Here is a 20,941-nt window from a genome sequence, read left to right on the forward strand (position 1 = left end):
TTTGAAGCAGTCACTGTTTCACTTTGCAGGAGGCAAACCACCTGCACTTAAGGCGATTAGAGATCCCCTTGCACGGGGTGCACTGAGTGACTGCACCCGCCTGCTAGGGATGTCTGGGTGGGTCCATGGGCCACCTTTCGCCTCTTCAGAAGGCTGCTATCAGGGTGTGCACTGCCAGCGCGCCTCCTTACAGCTTCTTTGCCTCTGTGCCCACATCTGTAATACATCAGAAAAAAAAATGATGGGTGGAGTGTTGAAACTTTTCAAACACTTTACCCCAGTCACAGATGTGGGTTTAATGCATAGTTAATTTGTTTGCCACAGAACCCCAGTTTGGAACCAGCCGTATGCAAACCAGTCTTGACCATGCTCCCCATGTGAACAGTCCAGCCTGAACTGCCAACAAGCATCCTGGGACCAGTTTCTGGGCATCGCTCCTCATCAGCCAGGCTAGCTTCTGTAATACGGAGCGGGCACAGAGGCAAAGGGATTCCCTCATTTGAATGAGGCCACACCCCCATGCAAATGAGGGAACACCCTCCGATGATAGGGCTGGTGCTTTATGTGCGCCAGCACTATTGGCATTACAAAAGGGGACGCACAAGCATCTACGGCCCGTTTGTAATACCAATGTGATCCGGGGGTGCGCAAAGCAGGCTCAAACACCGGTTGTGCCCCAGGACACTTCTGAAAAAAGCCTCAGGACAGCAAATAACCTTAGGGAATGCAAGCAGGAGTAAAAACAAGTTCAATGTAAACAGACTGTATTGCTGACATTAAGGGCTGTTACACTTATTGTTGAGAAATTGATCGGTGTGTTTTCCAGTAAAGATAACCCCTTCCGTGCTCCCATCGGCCAACGACCACCGCGAGCACTACCTGGCTAGTGCTGCTCACATCCATTGGCCGACGCGCCCACGCACTTTTTCAAACCGCGGCGGAATTTGCACCGAGGTTAAGCGGCTAAGGACATGAATACAGGGCCCTGTATGGGTGATTGCCAAAGTTTGTTTACCCAGCCCAATTAAAGCACTGCTGCCTGCACTTTGGTCTAGGAGATCCTGCCGGTTATGATATGAGAACGAACCATACCAGACTGTCACTGCTGGGCTGGGACCAGGCTTAGATTATTCAGGGGGTGTTCCACCTCATACACCCTCTTCAAGTTATGCCACTGATATTTGCATATTAATTTTGAGTTCCTTATGCACCTTTATCTTTTTATCCTGGCATTGTTTGGTAACAATTTGATAGGATTTGGGTTAATCTATGCAATGGGTTAATTTTGGGGTGTTTGCTGGTTTCCAAATAAATTTCAATGTCTTAATTTGCCATAGTATCTACAATGTCACTTTGTGTAATGTTTCATGTTTCATGGCCGCATTATCTTCCTTCTTGCATTGTCACAACATCAGTCAAATCTCATGTGAGGTCACCTTCCGAAATATCATTAGGAACATGTGATGCCACTTCCTGTCATGTCACAGAGAGTCAAAGGCCATATGATGCAACTTCTGCTACCCCAGGCATTTTGATGAAACCACTTCCATGAGCCTCACCCCATCTCCTCAACTTTTCAGCCTTCATGGAAGGAAGGGTAGTGATGGCCTCACGATTAAGCAAGCTATTGCCCAGAGTCACATGGTGCTGGGCTAATCTGCTGCCGGCGCCGGGGATCAAACTGAGATCCCCAGATACCGGAGTCAGTCGCCCTGGCCGCAGCGCTCAATATATTGTTTAGGTTGTCAAGTCTGTAAATCAAAAAATGCAAACTTAAGACATCACAAAAAGAAAAGTATTCCAAACGTACAAGAAAGTTTAGAGGGACCTGTGGAGGAAAGAGTCCCTGAATACAAGAAGGCACAATCCGTAATTGCAAAATACACATCCGTCAGTTTGAGACTGCCCTGCCCGACACAACCGTACCAGTCTGGCTAGCAAGACAAAGAAATGGAAGCAACTAAATAGTAGTAATTAAAAAAAATAAAAAATAAACCACTCAAGGATATATTTGCTTGACAGCATGCATACCTTATTCTGTTGTGCAGTTATTATAGATCACAAACTTAGCCCAAGCATTAGAATGCTCTACACGGAACTCATTTTCAGGTTTCTTTAAGGCATGGGGAAGTGAACGGACTTGCCCTGAATCCCAGGAGGCCGTCCCAGGACCAGGTTTGAACCTGGTGCCTAGCTCCATACTCGGCAGTTCCAGCCGCTAGGCCACATCACCTCCCAGAATAAGGCTCTTGTTAAACTGACAAACCAGGACGGCAACGGCTGTAAACATTATGATTTTGCAAACGTGACTCTGTACCTCCGTGCATGGAATCTATGCGGATCTTTAATCGGTTCTGTCCAGAAAGAAGCTCTTTAAGTGCACTGAAGTCGAAGATGTTTCTCAGCATGTTCGCATAGGCTTCCACGGAGTCCACAATTTCAACTGAAAGAGAAAAAATGTCATTAATATACATAGGCATACCAGTGATATGAGCGGGTTACACAATGCAAAAATGAAAAAAAAAATAATACACCCCTGTAAACATTAATTTCGAAACTAAATTAAAAATGTTATTAAGAGGTAGTGGCACGTGGCAAGGGAAAATGTTCTTAAATATCCAGCAGGATGCAAATGTTGCGAAATAGATTAAGCTCTTATTACGTGTTCATGCTATGAAAAAAGTGCCATATGACAAAGTATCCCCTGCTTGCACAACGGGTTCTATTTATTCATACAGGGAAAGTGGACATTGAATGGCGATTTCTCAAGCATTTTGTGAACTGTGAAAATGGGAATTTGAAAACTGGAAAATCAGCGACACCACGTCCTCTGGCTCCAACATGAATCCCAGTCTCCCCCTTCATCTCTCCATCTTTGTGGTGTTCAACCAACTCCGCGAAGGATCTAAAGGAGCGGTGTTCTCTTTTGAATTGACAAAGACATTTCAATCCACAACCCAAAGGTCGGACCAATTTTTTGGCCTGCCACCTCTACATCCAAAATCATCACCCTTCTACACAACGTCAACACATTTCTATAAAACCACGTGAACGCCCATGTTACAACTAAAACACACATGTGCAAGCCAAACCCTCCATCACTGTGGTACTCCAAAGACCTCACCAAACACTCCATCTGCAGTCAGGAAATAAAATAGCTAAAAAATAGCCAAACAACGACCTCACACTACTGAAGCCCCTCCGGTAACACACACATCATCACATCAGCCAAAGCCAAGTACAATAGAAGCACCATCAACGAAGCTGCCAGCAGAAGCAGAACACTCAAGACAATAAAGGACTGCCCAGACACTCCAATCTCACACTCCAGACAAGTGGAATGCCATTAAGTTCCTCAGTTCAGTAAGAAAAACAAATCTGACATCAAGCAACCTTCTTTGATACCCTCCCCTCTGTGCTGTATGCCACTATGGCCATCAATTGCAAAGCCATCCTTCTTAGATCCTGTGACATCATTAACTTTCTCAAAGCCACCTCCTATAAAGATAATGTCTTACTTACCCTTGTCCTTCACCTTTCTGGACAAGCGCTCTTGCCCCCTTGTTCACTGTCCCTGTTGCCAAAGCTTCCCTCATGCAAGACATCTTCCATTAAGCTCTCAAGGCAAGCAAACTCCTACCACTCCTAAAGAAACCTCCACTGGACCTCAATGGCCTTGCCAAACATGAGCCCATCACATCTACACTTCATTATCAAGAAAATCTATGCACAACTCCAAGACCACAACTATGCAACTATCTCAAGCATAAAAGCCAGTCTGGCTTCAGATCACACTGCAGGGGGGAAGACAGCTACATTACAAACAATGCCCTTGTGACCACGGATGAAGGGGGACCCTGCTCCCAGATACTGCTGGACCTCTTGAATGAGATTCACTTGCAATGTCCTTCACTGGTTCACTTCTTGCATATATCCAACAATCATCTGTGTGTTCACAGACACCTCCAGGACTACAGAGTTCCACATCACCCACAGAGCTCCCACCAGAGTTCCATCTCATCCCCAGTTTACATAAACCTCCACATGTATCCCTTTGGTATTACTCCCTGATAAATCCATAAAACACCACTGATGATGTAGGTTTACACGATTGGACCCAAAAAAAGAATCACCAAAACGCTGAGGACACAACTCTTCTTGTATGTCTATTCTACTCTAGGCATCCAATGTCTCAACCACTACCCGTACCTCACCCAAACATTGATGTCTAGCCTCTATCTGAACCTCAGCCTCGTCAAGACGCAATTCCTACTGTTTAGCATGAACAACAAACAACAAGTATAAACCTGGTTCACCAGGAAGAACCTTAACAGATTTGAACCCCAACTTTTATTCAATGCCAAGGCTTTCGCATTTACCCTGGACACCAAACAGGGCCTCGAGGAACACCTTGAAAAGAACATCACGATGGCCTGGGACCAGCTAGCTCTACCGAGGAAAATCAAACAATTACTCTCAGAAGCAACACCAGAGATGCTGTTCAAAACTTTTACTCTGACATCTGGATAGTACCCTGTACCATGGCCTCCAGCCCTGCATATTGTCACACTCAAAAGCAGTCTATGTGCAGCAGCACACCTTATTAAGAGACTGAAGCAATATGACCACATCACCACCACCATGATGGTAATCCAATATCTCCCTTTGCCAGTAAGAACCATGGTCAAAACCAGCGACAAAGCTATCATGACCAGCACCCCTGCCTATTAAGCTGACCAGTTCCCTACCACTAGTAGCTCTCACCACAGCTTCAGCAAACGCAAACTGAAGAAAAGTGCACACAAGAAAAAACAAGGCAACACGCCTTCTCCATTCATCTATCCAGGATATGCAAAGCATCCCTGTATCTATCAGGAATGCCACAACCCTGTTCTACTTAATTTGCTGAAGACATACCTCTCTAAGAAACACTACGACTACGTCACAGTGAAGTAGCAGTCCACCTCAACTCCAGACATCCACTCCAATCACTGACTGTATCAGTGCCTTTGACGTGGTACAGCTCTCGGCTGCCTTTTGGCTAGTATTATACAAATACCATATACAAGGTCTCTCAATCTCTCACTCAAACACACAAACACCCACACAAAATTTCCAGCCATCATCATTCCCTCGCACATAGACCCTAGCATTCTCCATGTACTTGTTCCACAGTAGAAAATCAAAAGTTGAAGATGTTTTGCTGCCATTGGCTGTGTATACCATAATTGATTTTGTCAAAGGACTTAGAAAAAACATGCAAGTAAAAGAGCTGGAAAATTCAATACTGACTTTTGGTTAGTCAATGGTAAAATATTTGGTACTCTATATAAAAGTCATGTAAAGCCACCTTATCCGAGTAACACACAGAAAACAAGACATTAGAACTGTTAGGCATTACAAGAGGTCCAGTAAAATGGCACAGTAATATCACATCTGGTAGTACAGATGCTGGGAGTGATTATACCATAGCTTTACCATGCCATTACTTGTTTTGCATTTAGATTGGGGAGGGCCAAGCGGAAACAGTTATTACTGCACATATTTTCCACATGTGGATCTCGAATGATGGACGCTTTTCCCCATATGCATTCCTCCTGCTTTTAGTGGCTGGATAGGTGCCTGGAAATACATGTGGTAATTCCACACCTGGTAGTGCCAGGTCTGCGAATTAGACACTTGTAAACTAATTTTGGCCAAAAACAGTTTTCAGCTGACACTGAATTCATGCCTATTCATAATGACTTCAGTTTTACAGCAGAATGATAGTCGCATCATCTGAATCGAACGCCCAGCTAAACTCAGGGGTGAGAAAGTATTCCCTGGCTGATAATGTATGAGTTGGGGACTCTGGGATAGAATGATGGGTGTACACCACAGGTCAAATGAGAAAGGCTCCATCTCTTCTTAAACCATCTATTCGCAAATGGATTATCAGGAGAGCTTTTTAGAACCTTCAGAAGCTTTTCCCAATCACTCAGGTTAGCAAACAGACATTAAGGTCAATTTCACCCACTTCTCCAATTATCACAAAGACTTTCAGTTACAACAACTATCGAATTGGATCACTGATCAATCTGAAGATAAACCTCTCTGGGTGGATCTTAAGACCTCATTTTTAGCTCCCTTCTGATTTCAGAAATATCTCTCCTTTACTCACAAACCACAAAAGCTCTCTACTCCCATAATTAAGCAATCCTGTAAACTACTATCCACAGCACCCCACTTAGTAGTACATAATTTAGACACTTTTCTTAATTCCACAATTTGGAACAATAAACAAATCCTTAATAGGAAACTTATTGGAAGGCTTGGAGAAATAAAGGTCTACTCTGGGTTCATCAATTTTTAGATCAGGGCACACCCATTCAATTTACGCAATTACAAACTCTTTATTATTTGCCTTCTTCCTTTAAATCTAACATTTTTGACCTTACAGAAAGCAATACTTGATACTTATGCTAAACTCAAATCTTCACCTTCCTCACCCTCCCGCCCCCTTTTCCCATGGCATAACCTTTTGCACATAAACCCCAAAGCGTCCAGCATTTATTCCAGTTTAATGGTACCTCCTGAGATCCGAGACAAAACCAAAGTGGAACTCATGGGATTCCGATCTGAGAACGAATTGGCCTCTCTTTTTTTGGAACAGAATTTGGACGAAACTTAGGAAATCATCCAGGACGGCCAGCACAACACAAACACTCTTCTTTATTTACAACAGATTGTTTCTTACCCCCACATACCTACATAAAATACACAACACAAATCTCAACACTTGCTGGACATGTTCCCGGGTTGAAGATAATCTCCATCATATGCTTTTCACCTGTCCACATATTTTTATATTCTGGAAACGGGTCTGGCATCAAATCAACACTATATTTCACACCAAAATTCCCCTCTCCCCCACAAATATTTTCCTAGGTAGTTTAACACCGGACTGCAAAACGAGTCAATCCCATTTACCACTCATTGATTTGTTAATAGCTGTAGCTTTTCAACCAATATAAAAAAAACTGGAAAGATTCCTTTAAATTGTCCTATTTAGCTTGGTGGTATGCTGTATGTCACAATCATCGCCTCGATAACGCACTCGTCTATCCTATCTCTCTTGCTACGAAACGCGCTCACCTTTGGGGCCCACTCACACAATTTCTAGATGATACCGTGAAGAAAACTTCTTTACCTGCTCCCTCACAACAAGAAGTTACCAAGCCTCTTTGACCTCCTATTGTTTATTTATAATTGTGTTTAATTTACCATTATCATGGATTCTCGAAGGTATTCACCTTTGCCCAAACACCTATCATATGGCTGGAGAAAAGTCTGCTGTGGTGTTTCAGAGGTCATGTAAATTCTTGCCTATTCTCAAAGTTAGAAACTCCAACTTAACTTGATTTATGAGAATATAATTTTTTAATAGTTTGGAGCACTGCTTCGTACTGGGGGTTACAAGAGAAGGCAAACCAGATGAAATCCAATATTCACCACCATCAAGACATTAATGTCATCTCCTAAAACACAATTGGTAAAATAGAACCAGACGAGCCATTATATGACACCAGAATCTAACCAGAATATCTCTGTTCCTGGTTATGTATTATCAGCGTTGAAGGCCAGTCCTTAAAGTATCAGTCTGTCAAAGTAAGAGTTGAGCAGTTTAGTGCAAGAGGACGTCTTGATCTGGGAGCAGTGTTGGTGCTGGCAAAAACTTCATTTGAGTTACCAATACACATAGTAGTGGCCATCAACTAAGGAAGAGTTACAAGTTCACTATGTTTGAAAAAATGAATAGAAGCTGGTCAGTCCTAAACCTAAAGACGGCCCTGCAGAGAGCAACTCTTCTTCAACCCAAGCTAAATCTCTGCTGATGCGACTGGTGATGGCACAACGAAATACTGCTGTAGCGACCGCCAACTCTCACTCATTACACTGGTGCATTCCGCACTATCGGAAGTCAAAGAAACAAATCCTTTTACTACTGGAGCACCTCTCAAATCTACGGTGCAAATTACAAAATCAAACAACAACAAAAACCACAAACAGTCAAATGCTTAATATGTGGACGAAGCTCACACAACTCATGTCAAACAGCCACACCAATTCTAAAGGCTGTCAACGAAGCCCAGCCTAATGAAATGGCCGTCAGGAGTCACTATAGCTCAATATGAACTCACCCATCCACCTAATATGGCCACATGCATAGGACAGTACGTATGTCAGCACAATGTTGCTCTTCTCAGACCAGATCAATGCTTTTGGGCAATGCACTTAAAAGAAGCACAATTTTCTGTATTTATCCCCTTTTAAAAATAAATACAGACAGAAAACACATGGTTTTCTTCTGTCTGTATTGATCTGTAAAAGTCAGTAAGAACAGAAAATAGGGAGCCTTAATCATAAGCTTGATATGGCATCTCTTCTAGACGGGGGAAGCTAGACTTTTGGGTAGATTGAGGGTCCATCTTGTGGCTGTGTTCTGGATCATCTGGAGTCTTTGCATGCGTTTGGTGGTGGTGCCTGCATAGAGTGCATTGCCGTAGTCCAGTTGGCTGGTGAGGAGAGCCTGCGGTGCTGTTTTCCTGGTGCTGATGGGGCGCCACCTTAATGCTTTTGGGGCGTGTAGAAGCAGCCTGATGAGACTGCGTTGGCCTGACATTTCATGGAGAGTTCGCAGGCCAGGATGATGTGGAGGTTGCGGGCATGGCCTTTTAGTGTGGGGGTGGAGCTGAGCTCCGCCAGCCACCAGGAGTCATTCTAGAGGGCGGTGTGTCTGAGAAAGATCAGAACTTCAGTTTTGTCTATGTTGAGCTTCAGGCAGTTGTCCGTCATCCAGGCCGAGACGTTCTTCATACAGTTGTGGAAGTTGGTCTTCGTAGAGCTGGGGTCTGCTGAGAGCGAGAGGACGAGCTGGGAATAGTCGCATAGGAGAAGATGCTGTGCAATCTGATGTCTTCGAGTGGTGTCATGTAGATGTTGAAGAGGGTTGGGCTGAAGAATGAGCCTTGGAGTATGCAACAGATGGTGTGCTTGGGTTGCAAGAGGAAGGGATTGAGGGGGACGCTCTGGATGGATAGTCGATCGAAGAGTGTGTGGTGGGAGACTGTGTCAAGAGCTCCGGAGAGGTCCAGGAGTATCAGGGTGGCTGATTCATCTGTAGAGTAGGGTGTGGGTGTAGTCTGTAGTGACGATCACAACAAGCATTGTCAAAGCCAAAAGGTGGCTTGGCAAGCTAATGCAATGGTTCATTTTATTTATTTTAAAACAGGAGATACAGAATTAAATAAAAAAGAAGAACATTTTGCCATCCAAACATGGCAAACATATGTTTGCAAGAGCATTTTTAATCGTAAAAACTAATTAACCACTCCTTACACTTTTAATCAAACAGGACAAATGTTTCCCTTGAGCAGGTGCACTTTGAACCCTTTTTTTGTTTTAATCAAAATCACAGAAAAATAAGACTCTTTTGGTACAAGAAAAGGTACCATTGCATTGCCTTTGAATTGCTATAAACTAAAGACAATTTACACACTAGGAGGACATAGAAAACAAGCATTTGCAAAGCCACACAGTCTCCCCTTAAAAAAAAAAAAAGGAGGAAAATTATTGGCTTTGCAAATACTTGTTTTTCTTAGCAGAGGGGATTGATTTTTGCTAATGCTGTTCAGCATCAGCAATAAGAATGCTCATTGATGTATACATTCCACATCACAAATGCGTGCCTATGTGTCATGATGCTATAGCGTCCTCAATGTGATTACATGCATTCATGGGAATTAATCACTACACCTGCGTGCACCTACGTTATGATGTAGCAGCTATATATATATATTTGATTTTATTTGCCATTCCAAAACAGTAGACACTCATCTCAGAGGTAAATATTTCATTTAATTTTTTTAAAGGGGTCTGCATGACTACATTTAGAGAGAGCCCCGGGATCAAATGTAATGAAGTTGGTCCTCCTAAAAAGGGAAAATATATTTTCTAAAAGAGGTGGGGAAGGCATGGAGCAACAGAGAATAGTTGGGAGTGTAGGACATACGTAGACTCAGCCAGAGAGGGTCAATGATGAGCAAAGAGGGAGAAGAGAGCTACAGAGGTGGAGGGAAGCAATGGATAAGCCTGCAGAGAAACACAGAGCAAGGGGACAGGGGGATGAAGTGTGAAGTAACACAGGGGAAAGGGACAGATCAAGAAAATATGTCCACTCCTCAAGGAATGCTAAAAGAAAGGGAAAAGAAAGTAAGTGCCTGAATGTTAGGAGTGGGAGGATAGAAGACATGTAATCAGAACTCAATAAAGAAGAAATGCTCCAGAGGTGGAACAAAAAGATTGGGGATGAAAGCCTTCGAATAAGGAGGAGGAAAATGAATTATGCTATAAAGCGTTTCAATTAAGAACAAGTGTCTCACCCAAAGTCTACTACACATGCATGTTTCAATGTGTTGGAGACAATAGGTCTTCTACTAAATGGCACATCCTAAAAAGGACAAAGTAAGGAAAGAAAATGGCCCACCAATCCGGTCACTGAAGTGCATTTCTTTTGAAGGGGCAGTACACATGCGATAAAACAAAATGCAATAATCTGCAGAACAAAACAGCCGATGGCTGAAGTGGGCTACACAATTGCTCCACATTGTATGCAGTGATAGGCAGAAGAAAAATATGAATGACCGTTGAAAAGACAAATGAATAAAGGGTGCCTACTCAAAGTACCTCTACAAAAGTATGTGTGTATATATATATATATATATATATATATATATATATATATATTACCTACTGGCGGTCGCCAGTAGGTAGTTATAGTTAGGACCACGTTTCCATAGGAAATCCGCAACATTCTATTTTGAATAACTTTTGCGCCGGTCGACGAATCCTTGCGAATTTTTCAAAATAGGTGGGGCGCTACGCTCCGCTCCTACCCTGAAAGTCTCGGGGGGATTCGTCAAGCGGGGGCTGAGATAAAAGGGGGGTCCCAAAACGCGTTTTTCCCATGCATTTTTCCATAGGACCGTTAGACACAGCTACAGCCCGAACGGCTGAACAGAATTACTTGAAATTTGGCAGAGAGGTAGTCCTCAGGTCAAGGAAGTGCCTTTTGTAGGTTTGGTGTAAATCTGTTCAGTAGATTCTGAGAAAATAGCCTTTAAATCAATATATATATATCTGAGCCAGCTTACGGTGCGCTTACGGTGCGCTTACCGTACGCGTACGGTGGCGTGCGCGAGCGCGATTCTGATTGGCCCTTAGATCTTAGTAAACATTCGAATCGGTCGAAACCAGGAAGCGGCGGCCGCCATTTTCTCTCTCGCACTCTGAGGGGGGAGCTGATAAACAAATGCCAAAAACATATAAAGGGGCTGTTTAGACAGCGCCCATGCACATATCCATGTTAGTTGAGTCTTCAAAGATCCCCCAAGGCAAAAAACGGTAATTTTTTATTTTTCGAAAATTTCGCCAATTACGCTTACCGTACGCGTACGGTAAAAAATTATTTAAAAAAAAAAAAACCCACTCTCTCCACCCCGTGTGCAAATGGTGGCCGAAGGCCACCATTTGTGCATGGCATATAAGAGCACAGCATTTCCCCAAAAAATTTCAACAGATTACCTATCACAAGGAAGCGCATAATATGTCCTCCATGTGCGCACAGTGCGCGAAGCGCATTGTGCGTACATGGCCCATCTAGCGTAACGTGGGCACGCGGTGCGCGTAGCGCACCGCGTGCCCACCGTGCGTGCACGGCACTAACTGCGTAAAGTGGGCGCGCGGTGCGCGGAGCGCACCGCGTGCTCACTGTGCGCGCACGGTGCGCGAAGCGCACCGTGCGCGCACGGAACGAACTGCGTTAAGTGGGCGCGAACGCCACGAATGGCGTAAAGTAACTTAGCATTTAAAAAACCGTACAAATTCACTGAAAAAAACCATAGGTTTCACACACGTTATAGTTAGGAATTAGCATTTAAAAAACCTTGCAAATTCACTGAAAAAACCATAGGTTTCACACATGTTATAGTTAGCGGAAATTTTACTGATAAAAAACCAATGAAATTTCCCCGTTATAGTTAGTGCAGGAAACTATAACTCACGCGACCGCAATCTTCTGCTGATGACATATGTGTCTTTATGAAAAAAAAATATTTGTAATATATGTATAGCTAAAAATTTATGGAAGAAGACATGGGCAAATAAGTGTCTAAATACAGTATTAGCATCAGCAGAGGATTGCGGTCGCGTGAGTTATAGTTTCCTGCACTAACTATAACGGGGGAATTTCATTGGTTTTTTATCAGTAAAATTTCCGCTAACTATAACATGTGTGAAACCTATGGTTTTTTCAGTGAATTTGCAAGGTTTTTTAAATGCTAATTCCTAACTATAACGCGTGTGAAACCTATGGTTTTTTCAGTGAATTTGCAAGGTTTTTTAAATGCTAATTCCTAAATATAACATGTGTGAAACCTATGGTTTTTTCAGTGAATTTGCAAGGTTTTTTAAATGCTAATTCCTAACTATAACGTGTGAAACCTATGGTTTTTTCAGTGAATATATATATATATATATATATATATATATATATATATATACACACACACACCCACACACACACACATACATGTATTTTTATAATTTATGCTTTTTTAGATTAATACAGGAGGCTGGCAAGGCAAGTAAAGTCGTCACTAGGACAGAACTAAAATGTTTGGCCATTTGGGAGATCATTCTTACATGGCATGGGAAGCTGCAACATTAGAAAAACTACGATCAAGGACAATGCAATACCTGTAAATGGTTTGAACTTGTTTTCCAAATCAAACTGCTGCTTTCCAATTGTGCTAAGATCCACTTGTAGGTCTGGACAGATGGCATATTCTTCAATAGTTTTGCTAAGCTGGAAGATCTGGTCCGTGATTGCTTCAGGAGCAGGGCCTGCCAAGAGAGGAGTATAGGCAAATGTATGCTTGTATAGTGTTAGAATATCAAAAGCAATGAATGCAATTAATATTAAGTGATTACAAACGCACATTATTCAGAGAAAATTAAAACCAGCTCATAAATAGTCATAAGAAGAGAACATACTGTGAGCAGGGCCGGACTGGGAACCAAAACCGGCCCTGGCTAAGTGCTCGGCCGTACCCCCGGGGGATTGGGGTTGTGGCCGAGCTCTTTGACAGGGCCGGTTTCGGCCAATTTTGTTACAGGGGCCGATATTGCAGCTATGCTGCAAAAACGGCCCTGTAACAAAACGGCCCCTCCGGGGCCCAAAACTTACCCCCGCCCTGGCGGCCCACCGGAGAAATACCCAGTGCCCGCTACGGCCAATCCAGCTCTGACTGGGAGTAGGGATGGGCAGTACTCGTGGAGTTTCACTCCGTGGAATTCCACATAGTTGCACAAAAACTTCACGAGATTCCGTGGATCTCCGCAAGTGGTGGAAATTGGCACATCGCACTGCTCACGCTGATTTTTAGCATCGGGAGTTTTTTCCACACTGCAAGATCAAAGTGAATGGCAGCACGCGGCATGCAGGAAGGTCTGCTTCTCAGCTGTCGCTTGAGTAGATTTTCTACTCGAGTGGCAGCTTTCTCATCACGAACTATTGTGACTGCCCTCATTGAGAAAATCTCGCCGAGTGCCCTCCTAGCACCCACAAATGGTGCTAGGGGATGCCAATTCACTTACTATTGGTGAGCCATGGGTGAGAAAATATTCTGCCACACAGCGGTCAGCAGAGGTTCACCGGAACTCTGCATTACAAGCGTAACACGGAGTGGCAAAAACTCAGCGAACTCCTCCGGCACAGTGGAATTTATTGCCCACCCCTAATTGTGAGATTCTGGAATAACTTAGAACTGGCCCCACAAAACTAGAAATGTTACATTATGCTTTACATGAGAAATCCTGGGCTTAACCCCAGGGAGATGCGAAATAAGCAGCAGACTTTTACCCCACAGAAATTTTTATTAACTAATTAAAAACCACCACCAAAACATTACGATCAAGAAAAAATGAAAATTCCCAAAACAATTTAGCAAAAAGGGAAAACATTTATTAAGAAAAAGGAGGTCATCAAAAATTGGATTAGGGGAACTGGAGAGAATCTGAAGTTTTAAAGTCCAAGACTGGCAAGAAAAGATAAAGGTCAGTCACTTAGAGGTTGGCAGATACCCTAAAAAGCTAGAGAATGCTAAGACCCCAGAAAAAAAGAAGAAGATTAAAGTACACCCCCAAACCCTGGCAGATGCATTTTCAGCACTGAAATCCCACCAGGGATCCCGAAATGTGAAATGGGGTGGGTGATCCTCTGCCGAGGGCAAAGGGCGGACAAGGCCTAGGCCTCTGCTGACCTGAAGGACCGCTGATGAGGTCAAAGTGAGCTCCACAGCAGCGGAGCAGGAGCTAGGGGAAATTTCAGGATGATGGACTCCTGCAGGATTTGGGCAAGACAACTGAGCCACACCAGTCAGGAGAGATTTACCTTCTGGCTTGGTCTGTTTTTTGTGGAAATCTAAATTCCTGGGTGGGGCAAAACAGGATGTTGTGGCTGGCGAGGTATTCACAAAGTCAGATGCTCTGTTTTCATGGTCTCGCTGTAGCGTTCAGTTTTGGCACCAAAGCCCAGAGCAGGAAAAGCTTCAAAATCATACTCCAAGTCCACTGATTGCTACAATCTATTTATCATCTTCTCCTGCTCAAGTTGTATCTTCTGACCTTTTTGGAATCTTTCCCTTGGCAGGGCTCCCCAAGGCTGGATCTCATCACTTTGAGATCCTACCGTAGCCCTCTTCTTCATTGCAAATTGTTTAGAGCAACAAAAAACAAGGAGATCTTGCACACGGAGGCCACACCTTTCTCTAGTCAACTCAGCACCTTGTCCTGGTCTTCCATGATTCAATTCAATTCAAACTTTAGGCAAAGCTGGAAAAGTTTTCCTGGTCACTCTTCCAGCTCCCTAATAGCTGGGAGTGGATTGTAGTAGCCAGGCTGCAGTTCAGCACAGGCAGGCCGACTAAACCACGCTCCCCAGCACAGTTAGAGTCCCAACTGATCTGCTGTGTCTTCTTGCTAAATGCCCTTTTACAGCCTTTATATCTTATTAAAGCTAATTGACGGAGAAATGCTGGCAATAAGCTTAGACACTCCCAATCGCTATGGGTATTGTTCTTTCGCCCACCAGTCCGCCTCGGATTAGACTCATCCATTTTTGGTATACTTCAGTGCAACATAAATAAGGGTGATGTGTAATGCTGGACCTGGGTCCCCTCCCTTCATAAGCAGAGACATCTTGGATCAGAGCTGCTTCTATGGCCCCACTGACACTATAGCAGTGTTTATCATAAACATGCTACCTTGAAAGTTTCTTTAGTCCCACACAATCCACATTCCCTCTCCCCCATTTCAACTAAAGTAGACGGTAAATACTCCTCCCTTACCTACCCATTGCTCCTTTCAATGAAGTTATTTCACACCACTTCAAGGAGCTAACAACTGCCACTGGAGGAGGGAGGGCTTTTCAGAACCACAAATGTATCACTGTTAAGGTTTTCAGATAGAGACGAGCATGTCTTTAAAAAAAATCTTTACAGAATATTGAACACAAACATATGTGAACTCCTGAATTAAATGTTTGACAAAAATTACACCGGGGTGCAATTATTTCTGTAGCCATTTCCCTACTTGAATAAATTGGACTTATACATAATTAGGCTTTAGACATTGGAAAAGTCTACACACAATCTGTGGAGTGAAAAGGAGCATCTGTTTCCTTTTACTAGAGATACTTACAGGTATAAATATTAGTCATCTCCTACTTTAGACATTAAGCACTCAGACCATGCGGGGCTCAAGGTCCTTCTTTTAGGTGACTTTTCTTTTACAGGTGTCTGCTACAGCTTTGCTTACAGGAGTCTCCTCTGCAATGGCAAGTCTCCTCTCATGTTTTCAAAGTCACTTATGTAGGTGGGGTAAGTGTACACTGCACCCCACATATAACATTTTACAATGATTCCCCCGACATGCATCCTGCTCTATTTTGTAACCTTACTTTAATTTAAATATGCCAATTGGGGTTAGGCAAACATGGTCATGTTTAAGGGCCAAAGTGCATGCATTTGCAAGCTTGGTAATGGTCTCAGTGATTATTGCTAATAAACTGAACATCATGATGATTTCTATATTTCGTGTATAGATTTGCACATCTACTAGTGGCGTGAAGAAAGAAAAAAAACAGACTGTCCGATAGAAAAAGTAATGTACAATAAGCTCTTGAAATTGCTGGATTTCAGAGAGGAAATTGAAATACACTTATGTGAAGAGTTTATATAGTGTCACCAAGGCCGGACTGGCCAGAGCGGGCACCGGGCGTTTCCACGGTGGGCCGGAAGGGTGGGGGCCGGTTGTGTACCGGTGGGGGCCGTTTTTTGTTGCTGGGGGCCCCTTGTAACAAAAAGCGCAGCAGCGTTCCGCCACCCATACGCCCCAGTGGCCAGTCGGATATAATTGCCAGGGATAGTTTGCGATCCCAGTCCGGCCCCAAGAGTGACCTCAGCAAAGCAGCCAGGAACCAGGGATAATATTACTTTATGCAGTTGGGGTTCTTGAAGGTGTCTCGGAGACTACGTTGGCTATTGGGAAGTTAAGTGAGCAGGTGAAAGGAATCACTGGGTGTGATATTTGTAAAACATTATCAATAAGGAGGATGATCGTTCTAAGCAGATGAACTTAAGATGGTAGTGTTCACCAACCTGGTGGGCGGGTGGGTGATTTATTGTGTTATTCAAGGACTCTAGAAGTCATGGCATGTGGTGATGATCCTAACAAAAGAAGAGTAGACTTAACTAACACGGTTTCTCCAGGATATCCTTCTGCCCAAACATCTGGTTGAGCAAGCAATTATTGGTGTGTGCGTGAAACTAAATTTTAAAAAATGTTTCAAAATCAACTTGATTCACCAGACTGCTTCAGTTAGGCTTATTTGGTAGTCCCTCAACAAAATAAGGCGCTAGCATTAAATCTTTCAATTCAAGTTGCAGTTCAAATTTCTTTTGCTGTTTTCAACATCTATAGTGGCTTTCACAAATCGATGGAACTGGGCAAGGCCTCAGACAAGAACAAGAATATTTAGTTCACGGACTTCATTGGAAGGAATATTCACATTTTGACTCTGCAAGCCACACAGAAATATAACTCATCACATCTACACTGCATGAGATGTAAATACAGCGACTGTTGGTGTGGTAACCTTCAACTGACTACTGGTCAATTCTCTAGACCCGACTGCCACCTTCATGTTAGTCTGGTTCGTTTGTTCTCCTAGCCAAATAAGGTTCATAAATAAATAGGGTAAAACCTTGATAGGAGGGCACCAAGCTGAGAACGAATGGTGACAATGTACCCCATACTCAATGTGCTCCACACCTAGTGGAACCTGTGAAGGGCAGTAACTCCTAAGCAAATCTACTCTCACTTACCGGGCTGAATCTTTATTTGAATCTGCCTTTCAGAGGCTATATCAGCCAACACTTTCTGCTTGACGCATCTCACAAATTTACTCGGTTTTCTTTTAGTTTAGCATATAGGAAACTTTCTTTCAAGCGAAAGCGAAACTCCCTTGATGTGCTTATAACAACTTTAAAGAGTTTGTCTTTGTAGTTGCTATTTTGAATAGCTTTGAATTACACTGACCAAGGTTTAATCTGATGATCAATTTATGACGGTTTGAATGATTTGGGTTTGTAACTTTGCTAATAAACCTTCTTATTTGCAGAGCTACTCTTCGTCATCCTTGTATGGGTGCCTAATGTGCTTCACTGTTATTAATGCATTGCTGATTTGTTGATGTTCATCAAGAACCACTTTATTCGATTATTTAAAATCATAAAAGTATACAGTACATGATTAACAGTTTAAAAAACATTCCAACAATTTCATAATTAAAAAAGATAATTTATCTCGGTGGATCAGATTTAAAAAAGCTAATTAATTTCCTCCAATGCTGCCTGTCTGTTCCTTCTTGTCCTAATGGCTGCAACGAGGAAGCTGGCAACACCAAACATAGTTGCAGGGGATTCCATTAATTGTAGAAACAACAATGCAGGTTTAACTTGTACAAAGGCTTTCCCCCTCAGAATAGGGAAAATAAACCTTTTCCTTGCTTCCAGGTACAAAGGACAAAAAAAACATAAAGTGCATTGTATCTTGAAAAGAAAAATCATCACATTTACAAGGGGCCATGTCTTCCGGCCTAGACCAACCCTGGGGGACACTTAATACTAAATGGATCTGGTTGAAACGGAACTTAGTCAATAGCCATCTATGATAAGAGTTCGTAACAGTTGACAAATATGGGTGCATAGCCATAGTTAAAATAAGCAAGAGGTGAGCCCTTACTGTAGGTTTACATAACTCCTGGGATTCACGCTCAACCTCGCAGTGCTTAATATAATAAGTTTTAACCCACATTAAAATCGGCTTTACATAGGCCTTCGGGATTGGTGAAAAGCTCCGGGCGTCCAATTTTCTTAGAGATCAGTTTAATATAGGACAGCCACTGAATTTCCTTCATGTTATCTAATTTAATACAATCTTTCAGGATACTATGGTTCAACGTAAGATCCGAATTCAACCAGGTTCTGATCCATAACAGAATTGGAGCAATTTTTATAATGTCAGAAATATATCCTGTCCCCAATTCAAGATGGACCGAGTGTGTCGCAGTGGATTGGGGGATACCAAGAAGAGCACGTAAAAATGTATTCTCTTCTGTTTGTATGGACTCAGATTTAATGTATCCCCCAAATTGCGGCCCCATACCTCGCTATTGAAACCGTTTTAGCTTGGTATAATTTTAAAATTGCCTCACAGGGTTTCCCTCCCAACCTTTTCGCGAAACCCAATATTGCAGCCAAAGAGCTACGCACCGCATTCACCTTGATAGATAATTGAGGAGCCCAGGTACCTTTATCGTCAAAGACGACTCCTAGGTAGGTGAACACTTTCACTCTAGTGATAACTTCTCCATTGCAATAAAAGGTTTTGGGGAGGTTCTTTCCCTTACCCAGAGCCATAATGTGGGATTTACCATTGTTAACCACAAGGTCCAAAGATTTCATAAAATCCCCAAAAGAATTCAATAATCTTTGTAGCCCGAGCGGAGTCCGGGCCAATAAAACTGTGTCATCCGCATAAAGAAGTACGGGTATAGGAGTACCTTCTACCCGTGGAATGTCAAGAGATGCAGATAACAATTTATCTTCAAGGGAATTTATGTACAGTGTGAATAACATAGGGGCAAGAATACAACCCTGGCGTACCCCTCTACCAGATTTAAAACTAGCAGTACATTTCCCCTCCTGGGTCATCCTTATTGAGGCTTTCAAATCTTTATGTAGTTCTGCCAGAAAGTACACAAGGGGCCTATCCAGACCCAAATCCAGGAGCATAGACCAAAGCTTAGACCTGTTAACCAGGTCAAAAGCCGTGGACAGGTCCATGAAACCTAGAAAAATCGAGCCCCCTGAAGCTTTTGTGTACTTTGCAACAATTAGGTGTTGATTTGTTGATATTAGGCCTCAGTTTGGGACTAAAGGTCCATTGGCTCGAGTGAAGCTCGTACTGGAGTGTGCACCAATGATCTGCTTGGTGCAAATCCCATCCCACTGCAACACAAGCCTTTCACTACTTTGTATTTGAATACTTCACAGTAGTAAACGATCAAAATGACAAATCACAGAAAATAAACCAAAAGCTCATTGCATGAATAATAACCAATATTTTCAATCATCATCGAGGAGATTTTAGAATGACTCCACCTCACCTCCATTGGAAGTATTGAACTTGATGCCAAAGTCACCATTGGGTCCACCAGGGTTGTGGCTGGCTGTTAAGATGATGCCACCAATAGCTTTTATTTTTCTAATGATACATGAAACAGCAGGAGTAGAGAGAATCCCATTCTGCCCAATGACCAGGCGACCAATCTAAAAGGGAAAAAAAAGAAACGGTTAACATTTTGTTTATATAATTTCACATTTCCTTTAAAAGTATTTTGGACCGTGAGAAAGTTGAGTCAATGCAAGTTCAGCTCTCCAGACCAGGCTCACACTCGCCTTCAAATAGAACAGTAATATGAGGGGCAGTCAATTACTGCCCTGAGTGTATGCAGCGGTCACAGTAAATCATTGGTCACAGTTGGTCTGAGGAGTGGACTGGTCTAGTATCGGAAAACCCAGTTGCCATCTTTTGCCAAGTGCCTGCGTTAGAAGGAGTCGGAGAGGGAGGAGGACCTCTTTGAAGTATCAATAACGTCTCATTTCAGAAGATCGAACGAAAAATCTGAATGTAATTCCATACTGAATAAATCTAGCAATAAAGTCTCAAATAAACTATCCTCTTAAATTGGGGAGGAAAAAACCCACAGGAAACGCATCTTTACAGCAAAGACTCTGTAATTGCCCATTGGCCTGAAAATGCTCTGTAGTCATATGTGCCCCCCCCCTTTAATCCAGAAGCTGCCCACCAGTTCCTTTCTCCAAACTCTTCATTGAACCCATTGTTCCAAATTATCTTCACCATAAGGTTTTTCCTATTGTTCAGTAGTCTTTCCGTAATAGTGCGACTGACATTTAACTGGCTGCTGTGGTCAGCACTTTTATTCACATTCATGAGAATCTCTCCTCTGTGCATCAAGCCTATTTCGTAAATACACAAAAGTGGATGTATTATTGTTTGTAGGACTCACCTACTTTTCAGTTCTAGACTAAACGACTATACACCAGCAATCCAAGCAAACGCTACTGTGGCGGTGGCTAAACGGGGCCTGGGTAAGCCATTAAAAGCGTAGGGATAATGACAAGTAAAAACAAAGGGTGGTTTATCTGCTAATGTTAATTGTGGTTGCACACTTCTACTACACACCAGAGGATACTGG

At 42.8% G+C, this 20,941-nt stretch overlaps 1 protein-coding gene across 2 annotated transcripts in view; it reads right to left on the reverse strand.

Annotated features, from left to right (window-relative positions):
• PGM1 (phosphoglucomutase 1) overlaps positions 1 to 20,941 on the reverse strand; it is a 277,935-nt gene that overhangs the window by 133,794 nt on the left and 123,200 nt on the right. For both annotated transcript variants that reach the window (XM_085602392.1, XM_085602391.1), the window contains exons 2-4: positions 19,829 to 19,991; positions 12,796 to 12,942; positions 2,318 to 2,443 (exon numbers count right to left, since the gene is read on the reverse strand). In XM_085602392.1, coding sequence (XP_085458518.1) covers positions 2,318 to 2,443; positions 12,796 to 12,942; positions 19,829 to 19,991 — 436 coding nt within the window. The remainder of the gene's footprint in view (positions 1 to 2,317; positions 2,444 to 12,795; positions 12,943 to 19,828; positions 19,992 to 20,941) is intronic.

The sequence above is a fragment of the Triturus cristatus genome, chromosome 4_2 (genome assembly GCF_964204655.1).
Source record: "Triturus cristatus chromosome 4_2, aTriCri1.1, whole genome shotgun sequence".
In the NCBI taxonomy this organism is placed as follows: domain Eukaryota; kingdom Metazoa; phylum Chordata; class Amphibia; order Caudata; family Salamandridae; genus Triturus; species Triturus cristatus.